Source organism: Aspergillus steynii (assembly GCF_002849105.1).
Source record: "Aspergillus steynii IBT 23096 chromosome Unknown P170scaffold_5, whole genome shotgun sequence".
NCBI lineage: Eukaryota > Fungi > Ascomycota > Eurotiomycetes > Eurotiales > Aspergillaceae > Aspergillus > Aspergillus steynii.
Genome location: NW_020194402.1, coordinates 244,093 through 260,776, shown reverse-complemented (window position 1 = coordinate 260,776; position 16,684 = coordinate 244,093). Strand labels below are relative to the sequence as shown.

The window sequence follows — 16,684 nt, the reverse complement described above, 5'->3', positions numbered from 1 at the left end:
TTCCAAGGTCTTGTGCTTTCCAAACCATGTGTTGTTTCTCCCCCGCGAGTTTCCCCATAGCCCACTCCTGGGCTGATTCTGATTCGGTTAGCCGGGAAAACTCTAGGACGGAAAAAAAAAGTAAAGAAAGAGAAAAAAAATCTCTCATGGCATGTTGCCAATGTCTGCATGAGTGGATCGTCCTCGCAGTGTTAGCATGCAATGATTGGACCCTACTCCTGACCGTCTAACCATATGCGCTCCAGCCAAATCTACCTGGTGAAACTAATCTCGTCTGCCATGGGGCCCCATTCCCAATTTCCGTTGTGATTCGGTTTGGTACACGCCGTAGCAGCGTCCGTTTGGCTTTTTCTCCCCCCATCATGCTCCGGATCAAGTCATCGCGCGAAAATGTACCTAGGACCTATGACTCCGTACCCCGTCGTTCTAGTCTCGACGTACTCCGTACTGCGTACTAAGGAAAAGAAATTTGCCCCCGTCTTTCGGGTATATTAACACCGGGCCGCATTGTCCAAATGCTTTAAAATCTCTTTCCTCCCCTCGTGCTTCCCCGTCCCCCTGGTTTGTTGTCCACTCCCCAGGAAAGCCTCCTCTACTTTGCAGCTGAGAGTGGAGTCGGCATCCCCCTTTCACCATGATTATTGGTAATCTGTACGCTATTGCGGCCATCGCCGTCATCGGTGGTGGCCTGTTCGGTTTCGATATCTCGTCGATGTCCGCCATCATCAGCACCAAACCCTATCTCTGTTACTTCCACCAAGGACCAATTGAATATGATGATAATGGCGACATGAAATGCAAGGGTCCCAGTGCAGACGTGCAGGGTGGTATCACCGCCTCCATGGCTGCTGGTTCCTGGTTGGGTGCTCTGGTCTCGGGTTTCGTCTCCGATATGTTTGGTCGAAAGCAAGCTATCATGGTCGGTGCGGTTATTTGGTAGGCTTTCTTACTATTGACACTCTCTTTTTCTGATCTAACCCACACATAGGTGCATTGGTTCTATCCTGGTTTGCGCCGCCCAAAACATCCCCATGTTGATTGTCGGTCGTATTATCAACGGTTTCTCCGTCGGTATCTGCTCGGCTCAGGTCCCTGTCTACATTACTGAACTGGTAAGAATCCACTGCTTTGTCCTGATCTCCTCTGCCCTGATGTCGTTCTTGTCGAGCATTCCGCATCCGCCAATGAAGCATCAGGGTTCTTGAACCTTACAGCCCACTTATCACCCAATACTTGCAATCAATCGGTTACTAACTCCTTTCTCTTTAGGCTCCTCCTACCAAGCGTGGTCGTTTGGTTGGTATGCAACAGTGAGTTCGCCTTTTCACCCCTCTCGTCCAGCTCCACCGATCAACAAACCACACCACAATTCCTCAATTACTAACCATTGCCGGCCAGATGGGCGATTACGTGGGGTATCATGATTATGTTTTAGTAAGCAACCCCATCAAGAGAAATGTTTTTAGCTTTTCTAACATCTGGGTGCAGTATCTCGTACGGATGCAGCTTTATTAATGGCACCGCCTCCTTCCGAATCCCCTGGGGCCTTCAAATGATTCCTGCCATGCTTCTCTTTCTGGGCATGACAGTGCTACCTGAGTCGCCTCGTTGGTTGGCCCGTAAGGACCGCTGGGAGGAGTGCCACGCCGTCCTGGCCCTGGTCCACGGCAACGGTGACCCCAACGCCTCGTTCGTGCAGCTTGAATACGAGGAGATCAAGAGCATGTGCGAGTTTGAGCGCCATAACGCTGACGTCAGCTACCTGGAACTGCTCAAGCCCTCCATGATCAACCGCACGCACGTCGGTATCTTCACTCAAATCTGGTCCCAGATGACCGGCATGAACGTTATGATGTACTATATCACCTACGTATTCGCTATGGCTGGTCTGGAGGGCAACAACCTGCTCGTTTCCTCCAGCATTCAGTACGTCATCAACGTCGTGATGACCGTTCCCGCCCTCATCTGGGGTGACCGTTGGGGTCGCCGTAACACCTTCATGGTCGGCGCTATCTTCATGATGATCTGGATGTACGTCAACGCCGGCCTCATGGCCTCTTACGGTCACGCCGCTCCCCCAGGCGGTCTCGACGGCATCGAAGCTCAGTCGTGGATCATCCGTGGCGCCCCCAGCAAGGCCGTTATCGCCTCCACCTACCTGTTTGTGGCCAGCTACGCCATCTCCTGGGGTCCCGCCTCGTGGGCGTATCCCCCCGAGTTGTTCCCCTTGCGTGTTCGTGGCAAGGCCAACTCGCTCTGTACTTCCTCCAACTGGGCCTTCAACTTCGCGCTCAGCTACTTCGTGCCCCCCGCCTTCGTCAACATCCAGTGGAAGGTCTACATCCTCTTCGGTGTCTTCTGTACCGCCATGTTCCTGCACGTCTTCTTCATGTTCCCCGAAACCTCCGGTAAGACCCTCGAAGACGTCGAGGCCATCTTCACCGACCCCACCGGTATTCCCTTCATCGGTAAGCCGGCCTGGAAGACCAAGAACGAGTTCTCGCGTGGTGCCGTCATCGAGCAGGTCGGTGATGATGAGAAGCGCGTCGGCAGTGTGGCCGTGCATGCCGAGACTGCTGAGAAGGCATGATTGATTCATGAGAAGACATGAAGAATGAAGTTCGGTTGTGGGTTGCGTTGCGTTGGTTTTGGATATACAGTACAGTACATATACTGGGTGGGTTGGAAACTCTTCTTATTTATATACTTGATAACATGTGTGAAATAATTTTATTACGAGACGATGTCGGATGAGATGACGACTTCGGGGTGATTGATATTGGTATTCGGTGATAGGTAGTGACTATAATGCGTTGGAACAAAAAGCTCCTATAATATGAGAATATCTCCATTCTGACGCAATCTTGTAGCCCTGATTCGATACTTTAAATCACAGTTCTCTCTATCTTTCTCCCGGTCCCCTGGTCTTTTCCCCCCCCTCAGCTGCGCCTCTTCGTAGACCCTGAGATACGTACGAAAGCAGGTTCCTCCCGAGGGGTTCTCTTCGTGATAGATATAGCATGTGATAAAGCATGGGAGATATGACGACAGTAAGGTTGAAAGGAAAGATTATAGTCACGATTAGTCCGGTAGACCAAGGTCAATATGAGGACCTACAGAAGTCTTTAGGGAGAGAAAGGGTATCTACGCATTTTTCTATCCGGTTCCGACTCTGGTTCCTACATTATGGCTTCTGCAGTATACAATGTTGTTTTGAAGACTGTATCCTTGTTCTCATCATGGATGCATTGCCATATGACTTGAAATCTTAACTCGCTAATGTCTGTAACTTTGAATCAAGGGGGATTACTTCCAAACGAGGATGTAGGAAGTCAAGGGAAGTGAAAAGACATTAGGCCGTGACATTCAATTATTAGAAAGGGGAATACCTCCTAAACAGCCCGTCGAAACACATTAAACACCGGAAAACATGTACGTACATCTGACAATGTGCAAATAGGACCATGTGTGCACCTGGCAACTATTTAAAGCTCTTCTGGGGACTTATCTTTGGGGCCGAAAACAGCGCTGAAACTCTCAATCCAGGGAGGCGAATCACCGATTTGAAAACCGAACAACCGGTTAGTATCATTTACCTCCAACCCATAAGAGTACCAAATGTCAACCGCATCCTCGTTTCCCAGAGCAAGATGTCTGCCTAGGTTGGTTGTGAGCTGTGAAAAAATGTCAGTTGGTATTTGGCACGGTAAAGTCAAACAAGCCAGCTCACTTTCAAAGCGTACACATTGCGAGGACTACCATCAGCAGCACGTCCGTAATATCCTACCCACCCAGTGATCCTTTCTTCCTTTTCAGGATCCAGAGTCACCTTGACTTCAGCTTGCATACTAGGATCATTCTCGGCACGACCAACAAGCTTACTGCTTCCGTCGAAGAAGTTGAATTTCAGGCCGCCCAGTGGATTTTGGTTGCCATGAGGATAATAGCCGTTCACCGAAACTAAATCGCCATGGACGAGGTCGATATACATATTCTGAATCTGATGGATCGCGGGTTCGATGTAAGGTGACTCGTAACGGATATCAGTTCCGTGCCTTGGTGGAAGACTATGTGTGGGCGGCCAATCATTCACCCATCGGCTGTAGATATCTAATCTGTAAGGGTCTTTTTCTCGTAACTTCTGGACAGCCACTATAATTCCAAATGTGAATATCTTTTCGACCTGTATCTCGTTAGCTTGGGCCGATGCCAGCATCGTCGAATATAAACCCACATTCCATTGGCCCGTTATTCCAACTACTTGTTGATTTATGAACTCCGTATTCAGTAGTGGACACCAGGGACGAAAAACTTGGACTACATCACTTCCCGTCCACTTTCCAAATCTTAACCGAGATTGCAACAGACTATCTTCTGTCAGAACCCCAAGCCCTCGTATTGGGCGATCTCGGATGACTGGAAGTTCTGGCCCAAGTGACAGAAGGAATCCATTGATCACAAGGCTTGAAGGAACCGCAACGCTCTGGAAGAATGTGCTTCGATGCCCGAGAATTCGACCGAACTCTTCACCTTGAAGAGAAAACTCGATCCCAACAACTGACCCTTCCGGCAGGAAATAGACTGTGATCGCTTGCAGGCTAGGCGTGTTAGTTAGGGTTGGAACGAAGTATACATCAGCGCCACATCTTTCTTCGTTTTCCTTGGGTTCAATGACCGTGGCGATTCGAAAGGTCGATAGTGCTTCCACTCCTTCAGACACAAAGCCACGTGCATTCCGAGCAGCAGCGAACCGTGTTTCGATATCTTCCACAATTCGTTCACAGCAGGCCCAAATCCGCCGACGATTTCTCAGCCCTAACCACTGTTGATCTGATTCCACGCCGTCGATATTGCCAGAATCAGAAGAGACTTTCTCTAGTAATTTCAAGAGAGTCCCGTATTTGATGAATGATTTGCGTTCTGCAAGACTTTGAAAAAGCTGAGTTCCTTGATGCCATGGAATGTCTGTGGCCAATCGAGTTCTCCATATGGAGCCGCCCGCCTCTCGAACTGAGTAGCTTACAAGCATGAGGCTGACCATGGACTTGTAGGGGATAGTAGCAAGAATTTTATGAATTATTTCAGCGGGCAGGTGGAAGAATGGGTCGCGGTATTCTCGTGACAATGTACTCTGGCGTGAGATCCGAGCCGAAGGGTCTGCAACAGAGGCATCGATGATTTTCGCAAAATCCACGCTTTCATCCGGGCACGCTACCAGCCACTTGGAAAATGTCAGCAGCAAGTCGCTAGAACATCAACGATATGCACATACTTCATATCCTGGCCGGGGTTCCCAGTCAGCCTGGTGGAATTGACCCGCGCCACCGTAAGAGCAATGATCACCCCAGTTGACGGCAACCCCTCCAGACGGCGGCATTCGGATGCGCAATGAGATCCAGAGTTCTGGTAGATTAATATTCCCCCTACTTGGGAACTTGCTCCTATGAACAAGCTCAAGCATATCCCAACATAACTCATGCGTGATGAAGCCATCTTGCATGGGCCATAGCGTGCCAACGAGCCCACCGCAGTCGAAGCCTCCTTCAGGGGAAAATATACCCTGTGCTTCCTTAGTAAATGCTTACTCTAAATGGCCTTCCAACGAAAAAGGAATTCATGGGAACTTACCACATCGGTGATGAAACAGAGGGAGGGGTCATCATTGCAAAGACATAGCCCTTCGGAACCAGCTCTAGCGCAAATCATGCGCGCGTTGACGAGCCACTAAGCTGGGTTAGACTTTACAGGTCATGTTGAGGCTGGGAGAGCTTACTACGGCACTCATCCGGGAAAGTAAAGACCCGTCATAACCTTTGAAGACAGCACACGACGTGTTATGAGCACCGCCATGATAATTGTCGGCTCCGCAGTCACACCAGTCTTTAAAGAGGAGAGCATCGTTTTCTTTCTCACTCGGTGCAACGGTGCTTATCTTTCGAAGCCCCCAAGGGGTGAAAGGGCCGCCACAGATACAGCAGTAGAATGAAGGTTTTTTCTTTGCCATTTCTCAGGTAATATGGGTATATCAGTAGAGTGAATGCAGGGTGGGAGTTCTGGTTCTGTAAATGAGAAAATAGTAAACAAGACAAACAGTGAGGGTTGAGGAAGCAGTGTGAGAAACTGAGAGGTGAGTGAGTGTATTGGGATCAAGAAACAGAGAGCTTGATAAGATATGAATAGTGTAATCGGGCTTCAAAAGACAATTGGAAATATTCAGGACGATGAACTGAATGTGAGAGGTAGACGCGATGAGAGATCATCAGTGGATGAAAGAGGGATAGCAGAGTGATCAATCAGTTGAGGAGAGAGAGAAGTAAGAGTCAGAGGGGGAGGGGGGGGGACTGAAGAAAAGCCACATGACTGGCCCTGGTAAACTGCCATCGGTGCCTGGGTGCCTCGCAAGCACCCAGTGGCTCAAAATGAGTGGAAGTTGCAGTGAAACACTGTGGAATAAGAGAGCTAAATGGTTCGATTCCATGCAAGATGTAAGTAGGCTGGGTGCCAATACCCTATCTTTTTATTCATGAATTCTTTCTTTTAGAGGTAAAGCATAGATAGCCAGTTTGATGTCCAAGGCTGAGAACTAGGTGCTTAGTGCCTAAATCTGGAGCTTCCAATAGGCTGGAATCACATGACAGGTGACCTGGGGAGATTAAACACTCGCAAATAATTGCCCACTTCTTCCTCTTCCTGCTCCTACTCCCTCAGCCATGGAAGACCTCCCAACCCAAGTGTTTACGGCGATAGAGGAGGGCAATGCCGCCTTTGTTGCACAACTGTTGGACAAGGGAGCGCCCATGAACTTCGAATTGTTTGCCAAAACAACCCGAGAGAAACAGTACGACGGCCTTCAAGTATTCCTTGATCATGGCTGGGATATCAACGCAGAATCCATTCTTGATAGCAAAGTGCCATCGGCGCTTATGTAACTCGTATCCATCTCCTTTCATGATTATCACCTCACATATTCTAACAATAGCTATACCTTCGATGACCCAGATCTTGCGACATGGTTCTTGAAACACGGCGCTGACCCTAATAAACGTTGCCAGCTACGGGATGCCACACCTTTATCCTACGCTATCTTCAAGGCCCCATTCGAGATTATTGAGCTTTTTTTCCAGTACGGAGGATCGACTGAACATGGCCAGTTACTGCACTACGCTTCGATGCGACTCGATGCAAACGGGCTCGAGATCCCGAAATACCTGCTCAGCAAAAGTCGGCGGGTCATGGATAGTGTCAATCGACTTCTTGATGAAGGCTATCTGGAATATACAATGGATTTTAGGTTTGGACTCTGTACGCCTGTTCAGTATGCTGCACGGGCTGGCTCACTAGCGTCCGTGAGATTTTTGGTCGAGCATGGAGCAGACCCGTGGCGTTTGGATCCCTACAAGCGAACTGCGTTGAGCTATGCAGTTCGCTATCACCATGAACCGATAGAGTACTATTTGAAGGATCTCCAGAACCAGTTTATGTAGCTGGGTGGTCAAAATATGCAAAGTCCTTGGTCATGAATTTTATGAGCCCCGCACTGTGAGCAACCAAGAAACGACCAGTAGCTAAATCCGGGGTTCTTTTCTTCACTTATGCTAGATCCTTGGTCGCTAAAATTATTATAACTAGCACAATTTTCCAGCACATAAAATGGCATCTGTGGGGAAGAGAGAAGAGTTATCAGTGGCATTCGCAAAACGGGTGGATCAAAAAGCGCGGGGGAGATAACGAGACAAGGGGAGAGATAGCCCTATCAAAATCTATCAGGACAATCTCGAATCGTGATAAGTTCCTCGGTCGATCTCTCGGATGTCTGAATCCGAGTCCAAACCATCTCCCAATTGAGAGTAGTGCTGGCATGCGGAGTTGAGTTGTTAGTCCTCTTTTTTTTTTTTTTTTTTTTTGCGGGTGACTCGTCCCCACTTCTCAATATTTCTTCCCCGTCGGAGTCATTCTCCAACTTTTCTACTCCGTTTTCCGACTTCGACCACCCCAGCGATACAGTCCTCCATGGCGGATCTCGAGCTCAACGTGTCCCAGCAACAGGATGCACGGCACGAAATGCCAGGCGAGGTCATCACGGAGAAAACTCCATCGGCCCTCCACCGACCGATCTCGGAAGCAACCGAGCTGGCAGATCCCCATGGAAAGTATCCCGAGGGAGGAACGCGCGCATGGCTGGTCGTGCTGGGCTCCTGGTGCGCCATGGTGCCGGCAATGGGCATGCTGAATACCATTGGCGCATTGCATGCTTGGACTTCGACGCATCAGTTGGCCGGCTACTCGGATTCCAGCATCGGTTGGATCTTTGGCGCTTTTAGTTTCTTCCTCAATTTTGGAAGTGCCCAGGTTGGTAAGTAGTAACTCCCATTGTTTAATCGAACTCGGCTCATATCGCAACATGGCAGGTCCTATTTTTGACAGTCGAGGATTGCTTCCGGTGATCGCACCGGGGTCGATTGGTTTAGTCCTGGCCATTTTCTTCTTCAGTGCCAGCACAGGTAAGACCCATTCGAGAACCAATGGTTCCCCGGCTAACCTTCGCAGAATATTACCAAATTTTCCTCTCGTTCAGCGTCCTCGGTGGTCTTTCATCGTGCTGTCTTTTCACCCCCGCCATCGCTGTCGTGGGTCACTGGTTCAACGTGCGCCGTGCCTATGCCACCGGCATCGCCTGCACCGCTGGGGGTCTCGGCGGCGTCATCTTCCCTATCATCATCCTCTACGTCGGTCCCACGCTAGGCTTTCCCTGGGCCCTGCGCATCATCGGCATCATCAGCTTCTTCCTATGCGCCATGGCCTGTCTGCTCATGAGAACGCGCCTCCCACCTAACCATGCCGCCGGCATGGCCATCGACATCAAGGCTCTCCGGGAACCGAACTACGCCCTCACCACTGTGGCTGTCTGGCTGGTCGAATTCGCCGTCTTCATTCCATACACCTACATCGCGTCGTACGGCCTCTACGCCGGACTCGGCGAGTCCCTAGCCTACAAGCTATCTATCTTCCTGAACGTCGGCGCTATCCCCGGCCGTGCATTCCCAGGCCTTCTCGCCGACCGATTGGGTCGGTTCAACGTCATGGCCATGACCACGGTCATTTGCGGCGTCTTGACGTTGGTGCTGTGGTATAAAGCCGGGCAGAACCACGCCGCTATCATCGCGTACTCTGTCCTGTTCGGCTTCTGGAGCGGCGCGGCGATCAGCTTGACGCCCGTGTGCATCTCCCAGGTCTGTCGGACGGAGGACTATGGCAAGCGAAACGGGACCACCTTCACGTTGGTGAGTTTTGCGACACTGACGGGAATTCCGATCGCGGGTGCCATTCAAGAACGCAATGGAGGCGAGTATTGGGGCTTGATCATCTTCGCGGGAGCCCTTTACATGGCGTCGTTCATTGCCTTCGTGGTGGCGAGGGGTGTTGCGGGTGGTTGGGGGCTAAAGACGAAATTTTAGATCTAGAGTGGCGTGATTAGGTTACGTGGAGGACTTATGAGACATGAAGTATATAAAAGTTTTTAATTGAGAGTTAATGCTTAGAGATCTTTAGGCGGGATCGAGCTATTTTCAATGTGAGCTCAGATAACATTCGATTTCGGAGCGCGGAGTCCCAGGTTTGCATGTCCGAAGGGGTTAGCATATCCGACCGAACATATCATTTTCTTTGCCTGGAGGCTCTCCAAGTCTCGTTCCTACACTAAACATAAGCGCTAGATTTGGACTCCCGTTGCGGTGTAGTGGCTCAGATGGATCGATTGTTGGAAAAGTATATGAACCGCTAGGTTTCCACATGCTACAACTCTACTTTTCTATTTCTTATTTCTCATTTTCTACGTCTCAACCCTCTCCTCCAATCCTCCCATCCTTAATTCACAATGATCTCCAAATCCGCCCCGTCTTTCACCTTCGTCCCGGTCAACCTCGCCGACCCCAAGGAATACAGCGAGTTCCAGCGCCAGCGCACAATCTGCGGCTGGGCCTTCTCCGACGAGACCCTCGCGTTCTACCGCGAGAAGCAAGAGCAGAAACTGAAGTCCCTGTTTTGGATCACCATCACCAATCCTGGCGCCTCGAGTGCCGAAACGCCAAACGCAGAGTCTGAGCCCGCTGAATCAACCCTCCGCGTAGGCCACATCTCGCTAGACTCCTACACGGACCCACCGCATAGCCCGGAGATCGTCGCGGAGGATAAATCGACCCTCGCGATTCAGAATTTCTTCATCCTCCCGGAGCACCGCAAGCTGGGGCTTGGGCATGCGGTCATGGAGAAGCTGGAGGACGTGGCGCGCACGGAACCGTATGGGAGTCCGAATTGTCAGTTCCTGGCGCTGAGTACGTTGACGAAGAAGTATGTTTATGATGAGGGGCCCGAGTGGAGGGGGCTGTGGGCGAAGTTTGGGCTGCCGGCTCCGGACTTTAGTGCTCATACTTGGTATGAGAAGAGAGGGTATGAGATGTTCAAGGAGGAGCCGAGGTATCCGGTTACGAATGAGGATGGATTTACGGCGTTGTTGGTGATGGCGCTTATGAAGAAGAGAATTGGGTGATTGGTTTTGGGGGTTTGGGGAGTAGAGGTTGGCTAGAATGGTTTATGTGTATATGTGAATGGGTAGACGCTGTTTAAAAACCGTGTCGCGTGGTTTTGGATGTATAGATAATGTGCATATGTTTTTTTATAGATCAATACTTGTCTATTCTAGTATTTGTCCCCGAGAAGTCAGAAGCGACTATCCTAGATAGTCTGGGGAATCGACCAGTCTCTATGAAAGACCAGTGAGGGTGTCTAACGCATAGGGCAAATATCGACATGGATAGTGGACTACAAAGAACCATATTAGTCCCATTGTTCCCCTGAACATGAGAAAAATGACCTTGAAGTCGATGACTTTGTATCTGAACAATGTCATTATTGTTCAGCCATTCTAACACAACTGGGATTTTGAAACCAGATGCGACAGTCCGGCTTTCAGATACAATGCCCAATTTTGAGTCTTATTGCTCGTCGGTGACATGAAACACGAAGCAAGGGATATCAACAGATATCGAGATCCGAGCCCAATCTAGGTCAGGGTTTAGTATATTCGCCAGTTCAGTCAGGGAGATTGCCCATTGATCCGTAGAGCTCAATGTGGATCGTATTCGTAACCAATCCAGGCATCCCAGTACGAACGAACTACCGATTCCGGGCGAGATAGTGAAGACAGATGGCAACAAAATCGGGCCTCAAAGCAGTTTAAAAGAGGATTGGCATTTTTATGGTTGAGCTAGAGGGTAACTAGTTGATTAGTTCGACCGTGGGAGATTATTCGCCGTAAGCGCAGCCAATGGAAGGCATATCAAAAGGCGCTGATTGAAACGGCCTCATCTCGTGTCTCGTGAGCATCTTGGCGGCGATGGAGGAATAATAATGAACATTCACGCCGGAAGCAGGAGTGGGCCAAGGAGAAGCCGATCAGGGACGATGAGTGGCAGTTGGCGGTTTGATGGCGGAGTCGCGACCAGAGAAAATTATTGGGAAGGGGAAAAGAAGAAAAGGAAAAAAAAAAAAAAAAAAGCCCCTGACATCAAATGGATCCCATCGATTCAACCTCCGTCGACCGTCACTTCTCTTCTTCCTCTTCCTTCCCCCTTGCCTTTGCCACACTTCTGCACACTCCCTAGGGTCGAAGCTCTTCTCTTCTTCTTCTCTTGTTGTAATTAACTTGTATTTATTTTTATTCTTCGACCCTGTCCCCTCCTTTCTCGTATTTATTTCCCGTCACCCCTTTTTTGGGCTGCGCCGCCGTTCGGAAGAATTAGCGGCCACGATTCCATTTGCACAGGTCATAGCGGTCGGCCTCCACGATCTGGGACGGACAGAGAGAAGGAAAGGCGACGTGCCTCTCGCAAGTAATTAGAATCACCGAATACACCCATCTCCGCTCCTCCGTCCGTCATGGCTCGAGTCCGGAGAAAGTCGAGCAACCTGGGTGCGGACATCCGCGGAGACACCAGTGCCCCGGCCATTGCTACCATGAACGAAGTCAGTCCGATCGAGACTGAAGCCCCGAAGTGGGATCAGGTACGCGAGCATCGATTTCCAGGGCAATAATTCCATGCGATCCAACCCCCGCTCACCCCGTCAGGCTCTCCAGTCTCGTACCGAAAAGCCCGTCAAATCGCAATCGAAACGGCGCAAGAGATCCTCTCTCCGTCGCTTCAAAGATACCTGCTTGAAACACACATGGCTTCTCCCTCTCCTGATGCTCATTGTCCTTCTTGCCGCGTACGCCGTCAACCCGACCCCGTCCAACCCGATGCATAGCGCGATCTTCCTGTCCTATCCCCAAGCTCCGACGACCCCCGATGGCCCGGTTATGTACGGGAAAGGCCCCAAGGACATTGCATTCGTCTCCTTCTACATGATTGTCTTGTCTTTTACTCGGGAATTCATCATGCAGCGCGTGATCCGGCCTATGGCGATTTACTGCGGCATCCGCAGCAAAGGCAAGACCGCGCGATTCATGGAACAAGTGTACACGGCCATGTACTTCAGCATCTTCGGTCCCTTCGGTCTGTACGTGATGAGCAAGTCCAACATCTGGTACTTCAACACTACCGCCATGTTCGAAGGGTTCCCGCATCGCGAGCACACGGCGCTGTTCAAGTCGTACTACCTGCTCCAGGCTAGCTACTGGGCTCAGCAGGCGATTGTGCTTCTGCTGCAGTTGGAAAAACCCCGGAAGGACTACATGGAGCTTGTCGGTCACCACATCATCACTTTGGCTCTGATCGCTCTGAGCTACCGTTTCCACTTCACCTACATGGGAATTGCCGTTTACATCACCCACGATGTCTCTGACTTCTTCCTCGCGGTAAGCAATAGCATAATTTCTGGCACCGGGTCTGCACCAAACTAATTCGCTCCAGACCTCTAAAACTCTCAACTACCTCGATCACTTCATCACAGTCCCCTACTTTGGGCTCTTCGTGGTGATGTGGATCTATCTCCGACACTACCTGAACCTGAAGATTCTCTGGGCCGTCTTGACCGAATTCCGAACCGTGGGACCTTTCGAGCTGAACTGGGAAACGCAGCAGTACAAGTGCTGGATCAGTCAATACATCACCTTTGCCCTGCTCGCCAGTCTGCAGGCGGTCAACCTCTTCTGGCTGTTCTTGATCCTCCGCATTTTGAAGAACTACATCTTCAACAGCATCACCAAGGACGAGCGCAGCGATGACGAGGACGAGGAGGAAGAAGAGGCTCAGGAGCAGGAGGCCGCCGCCGTCACCACCGGTGCCGACGTTCCCAAGGTCACTGCCCGCAACCCTCCGGCCCCGCAAGTTCTGGTCAACGGCGAGCCCGTCAAGAAGGACTCCTAAGGAGAATTTGCCGTCTTCGGGCTGACTTCTTCTATCTTTTCTTTTTTTCCATGTCTCATGGCCCAAGCAGACTTGTTCATCAAAAGTTCCCGATTGTGGTAAATTTTGAACGACTTTTTGTTCTCTTTTTTGTGGAAAAGCAACTGCGCCAGAGCAGTTGCTCCCAGTGCTCATGGTGTATGACCTTCACTTCGTTGCACAATCTTTGTCTCTTATATATTCGGTCGTCTGGTGTTCTGCATGATGCAGCTGAGTGGATATAGTGATGATTCCATGAATGAGCGCTTTTTTGTCTTTGTTGTTATCCGAGTTCGGAGGGAGCATGGGGATGTGCGCCATTCTTAACTATAATCATAATAATAGATTTGCGCCGACTGACGTTGGCGTTTCACATTTAACTTCGCTTCTTGGTCAGTAGGTTGGAATCTCTCGATGCTTATGATGATATAGTGTCAGTCCGACGGTCTCTCGTTTACTCCAACCACATCATCCTTGACAAGCTCAATTCAACCGATTAACGTTTATATTACATGTCAAGATCTTGAAAGCTCACTGTACTAGACCACGCGAAATTCCCACGACTACAGCCTAAGCCTGAGGCCGTTCAGCAGCAACGGTGCCCTTGACCTTGGCCGTCTCCGTCTCACCCTCGCCCTTGACGCTCTTCCCCGGCTCATTCACGAAAGGGTTGTCAGTGGTGCTGTTGGAAACACCTTCCTGCTTCGCCGACGTGCTGGCCGAGTCCCCAGGCTCCTTTCGGCTATCGGGCTATCAAGACATCAGCTACCTTACCATCCAATGCAACCCGATTCGGGCGTCTTACCTGGTCCACATTCGAAGGCGGCTCTCCCTTCGGCTCCTCGGCGCCGGATCCCCCCTCGCTCTTCTGCTCGGGCTGCTGCTCAGGCTGCTGTTCGGTCTTCTGTTCGGCGTCCCGGTCGGGTTGAGGTTCCGCTTCTTCGGCGGGCGCCTCGGCCTCCTTCTTTTCGGCATCGGACGCGCTGTGATGTTCATCGCCATGGTGGTCGTGCGATTTCTTCTGCGGTCGTTGTTGCCACAAGTAGACGGCTGCGGGACCGCCGAGGCCTACGGATCCGAGGAGCCTAAGGGACAATTGAGAAGGGTTAGTTGGTCGTTGCTAGGACATGGCGGGAACGGGTTCAATTGAGACCGAGACCATTGGGAGTAGAGCAGGATGAACCACCCCTAGGTGGGAATTGGGAAATGGATGAGTGTGGGATTGAACAGATGAACATACCATGGCAGGTCGCTCGACTTCTTCGTCTCGTGCGAGTGGCCCGATGCGTAGGTTCGGCGAGCGAGCTGCTGCGCCGGTCGACGGGCTGTGGAGCTGGCAGCTCGCATGGAGGCGCGCAGGAGATTGGCACGTGCGAAGAGCATCTTGATGAGGGTCTACCGTTCTAGGGAGGAATTGAGGTCAATTTTCTCGGGAAACAGAAATGCGACGCAGAGCTGTCGGGAGGGGGAATGCAGAAGATGAGTCGAATTAAGGGAGACGGAGAGGGAGGAGGGAGGCTGGGGGAACATGGATGTCGCATCTCTTGGCCTGCACGTCGCTCGGAGCGGCCGTTGCCGGCGTGGTCAGTGTGATGTAATCCCTGTGCTTCCTGGTTCGCATTGCGGTTTAGCGTTTCCTTGCTTGGCACTGCTCACGTCTATAACATTGAAACATGTAGATGTGGCTATGATGCTACACTAAAGCCAATCCTTAGGAAGAGCTAAATCTGACTAATATCCTAGGTGTCGTTAGATGTCATCCTAAGCCACTCTTCCAACTTATATCTCACTGTAGACAAAGCGGTGTCAGTAGATACCTTCCATAGGAAGCAGATGTACTCGCTTACCCGGCAGTTATCTGGTTAACCCGATAAGCTCGAATGGGAATGGGTAGAGGGTGCTTATACTTCGTATCCAAAGGCCAGCTAGCAAAGCTCGCTGGAAGTACCGCCGTAGTAGCATAATAGTGGCTCATCGCTGAAACCAACCGCACCAGGATCCTGACCAGTCCCGGAGTAGACGGTTTGAAGAAACTATGGGGTTGTAGTTAGCGATGAGCATCCATCTTTCGATAGGCGATGTGCACTCCACCGCTGAATGGGGCAAACCTACCTGATTAATTGAATCCTGCAGCTCCTGCACCGAAGAATATATCTTCGCTGCCTGCCGGTCTTGAAAAAACATGTGTCTGATATATCCGCCCGGTGGCCCGAAGCTTCCAAAAACCCCCGGTGGCGGCTTCACGGCGATTAGCTCGATCAGCGCCTTCGCCCGCTCTTCGTCGAACGCAAAGTGATGGATGTCGATGTACTCCATCACATGGTACACGCTTGAGCTCCCATCTGGCTGCCAGGCATGGTAGCGTTCCGGGATGCGGATGGTCGACTGGGAATTTTCGTTTATGCGAGAGTAAAAGAACAGGTGAGCATGGGCTTCGGCCATTTTGGCATTGTTATACTTGATGAAGAAGGTCTTTCCATTCGCAGTAGTGTAGGTGAGGCGATTATACTCCAACCCATTCTGACGGCACAGTTTGACGACTTCGTCTTTCGAGGGCAGATCTGGGACAGAGGGTTGAAGATTTCCCTATCGGTGACAATCATGTTGAATTCCCAGAGATAATATAGCACGTGAAGTTGAAGCGAAGTAGGACTTGTATAGTACCTGGTATTCTTGGCATGTCATGTTGGAACTTCAGAGGTGTAGACTGCTTGAATTGATGATGAAGCAGGATAAGCCTTCGGGCAACCATAACTTGACCACAGCCAGAGCATGTGACATGACAACAGTGGGCTTTTTACAACACAGCTGCTTCTTCTAAGTTCTCCCAGTGTTTCAATTTTTGACGTTCAATGCGAGGCTGATCCCATACACTATGGGTTCTAGCTATTCTACCATCACAGTCGACCCCACTGGATGGAGGAAAGTGGCGTGATCTATGTCCGCGCATATACAATCTAGGAGCTAGAAACAAAATTCAGTCTTCATAGCAGGGGTTTATTCTTTTTGGTCGGTTTTGTATCCGACCCTGGCTATTGAGACGCTATAGAAACTATTTTTCCGATCAATATTCCGCAGTTGAAAGACAGCCTCGGATATATACTACCACCAATAACACGGGAGAGCAGAATTCTACATCATTAATACTCACCAAGACCCTCGGACGATGCCATTGAAGCGGTACCAGCCCACTTGTACTATATTAAGGATTTCCAATGATGCTGAGGAGAAATGATTTCCCCAATCGCGAATTGATGGTTGATTGGATCTGCGCAAGAGGTCGCTCTGCTTCCCGAAGGAGC

At 50.5% G+C, this 16,684-nt stretch overlaps 8 protein-coding genes across 8 annotated transcripts; 5 read left to right on the top strand and 3 right to left on the bottom strand.

The window, feature by feature from the left end:
• Positions 1-634: 634 nt before the first annotated feature.
• P170DRAFT_476243 (sugar porter family MFS transporter) lies at positions 635-2,590 on the top strand (the record flags this gene model as incomplete). Its single annotated transcript, XM_024853328.1, has 5 exons — positions 635-936; positions 989-1,112; positions 1,270-1,310; positions 1,399-1,434; positions 1,489-2,590. The coding sequence occupies 5 exons, from the start codon at positions 635-637 to the stop codon at positions 2,588-2,590; spliced, it is 1,605 nt and encodes a 534-aa protein (XP_024702860.1).
• Positions 2,591-3,403: 813 nt separating this feature from the next.
• Positions 3,404-6,275, bottom strand: P170DRAFT_510385 (uncharacterized protein). Its single transcript, XM_024854777.1, has 6 exons — positions 5,774-6,275; positions 5,629-5,724; positions 5,273-5,560; positions 4,235-5,221; positions 3,731-4,183; positions 3,404-3,674 (listed from the first exon to the last, which is right to left on the bottom strand). Exons 1-6 carry the CDS (start codon positions 6,002-6,004, stop codon positions 3,486-3,488), a joined length of 2,244 nt encoding a protein of 747 aa, XP_024702859.1. The 5' UTR covers positions 6,005-6,275; the 3' UTR covers positions 3,404-3,485.
• A 453-nt stretch (positions 6,276-6,728) lies between these two features.
• P170DRAFT_385341 (ankyrin repeat domain-containing protein) lies at positions 6,729-7,494 on the top strand. The gene is made up of 2 exons (XM_024845723.1): positions 6,729-6,925; positions 6,980-7,494. The coding sequence occupies exons 1-2, from the start codon at positions 6,798-6,800 to the stop codon at positions 7,482-7,484; spliced, it is 633 nt and encodes a 210-aa protein (XP_024702858.1). The 5' UTR covers positions 6,729-6,797; the 3' UTR covers positions 7,485-7,494.
• Positions 7,495-8,061: 567 nt separating this feature from the next.
• Positions 8,062-9,455, top strand: P170DRAFT_359779 (putative oxalate/formate antiporter; the record flags this gene model as incomplete). The annotated part of the gene is made up of 3 exons (XM_024844377.1): positions 8,062-8,353; positions 8,409-8,501; positions 8,548-9,455. The coding sequence occupies 3 exons, from the start codon at positions 8,062-8,064 to the stop codon at positions 9,453-9,455; spliced, it is 1,293 nt and encodes a 430-aa protein (XP_024702857.1).
• A 128-nt stretch (positions 9,456-9,583) lies between these two features.
• P170DRAFT_437386 (uncharacterized protein) lies at positions 9,584-10,673 on the top strand. The gene has a single exon (XM_024849354.1). It carries the CDS (start codon positions 9,875-9,877, stop codon positions 10,544-10,546), a length of 672 nt encoding a protein of 223 aa, XP_024702856.1. The 5' UTR covers positions 9,584-9,874; the 3' UTR covers positions 10,547-10,673.
• A 924-nt stretch (positions 10,674-11,597) lies between these two features.
• P170DRAFT_437385 (TLC domain-containing protein) lies at positions 11,598-13,834 on the top strand. Its single transcript, XM_024849353.1, has 3 exons — positions 11,598-12,060; positions 12,125-12,853; positions 12,909-13,834. Exons 1-3 carry the CDS (start codon positions 11,935-11,937, stop codon positions 13,362-13,364), a joined length of 1,311 nt encoding a protein of 436 aa, XP_024702855.1. The 5' UTR covers positions 11,598-11,934; the 3' UTR covers positions 13,365-13,834.
• Positions 13,835-13,884: 50 nt separating this feature from the next.
• P170DRAFT_510380 (uncharacterized protein) lies at positions 13,885-14,801 on the bottom strand. The gene is made up of 3 exons (XM_024854776.1): positions 14,623-14,801; positions 14,188-14,467; positions 13,885-14,132 (listed from the first exon to the last, which is right to left on the bottom strand). The coding sequence occupies exons 1-3, from the start codon at positions 14,763-14,765 to the stop codon at positions 13,953-13,955; spliced, it is 603 nt and encodes a 200-aa protein (XP_024702854.1). The 5' UTR covers positions 14,766-14,801; the 3' UTR covers positions 13,885-13,952.
• Positions 14,802-15,307: 506 nt separating this feature from the next.
• Positions 15,308-16,125, bottom strand: P170DRAFT_409706 (uncharacterized protein; the record flags this gene model as incomplete). The annotated part of the gene is made up of 2 exons (XM_024846803.1): positions 15,495-16,125; positions 15,308-15,415 (listed from the first exon to the last, which is right to left on the bottom strand). Exons 1-2 carry the CDS (start codon positions 15,822-15,824, stop codon positions 15,308-15,310), a joined length of 438 nt encoding a protein of 145 aa, XP_024702853.1. The 5' UTR covers positions 15,825-16,125.
• Positions 16,126-16,684: the final 559 nt, after the last annotated feature.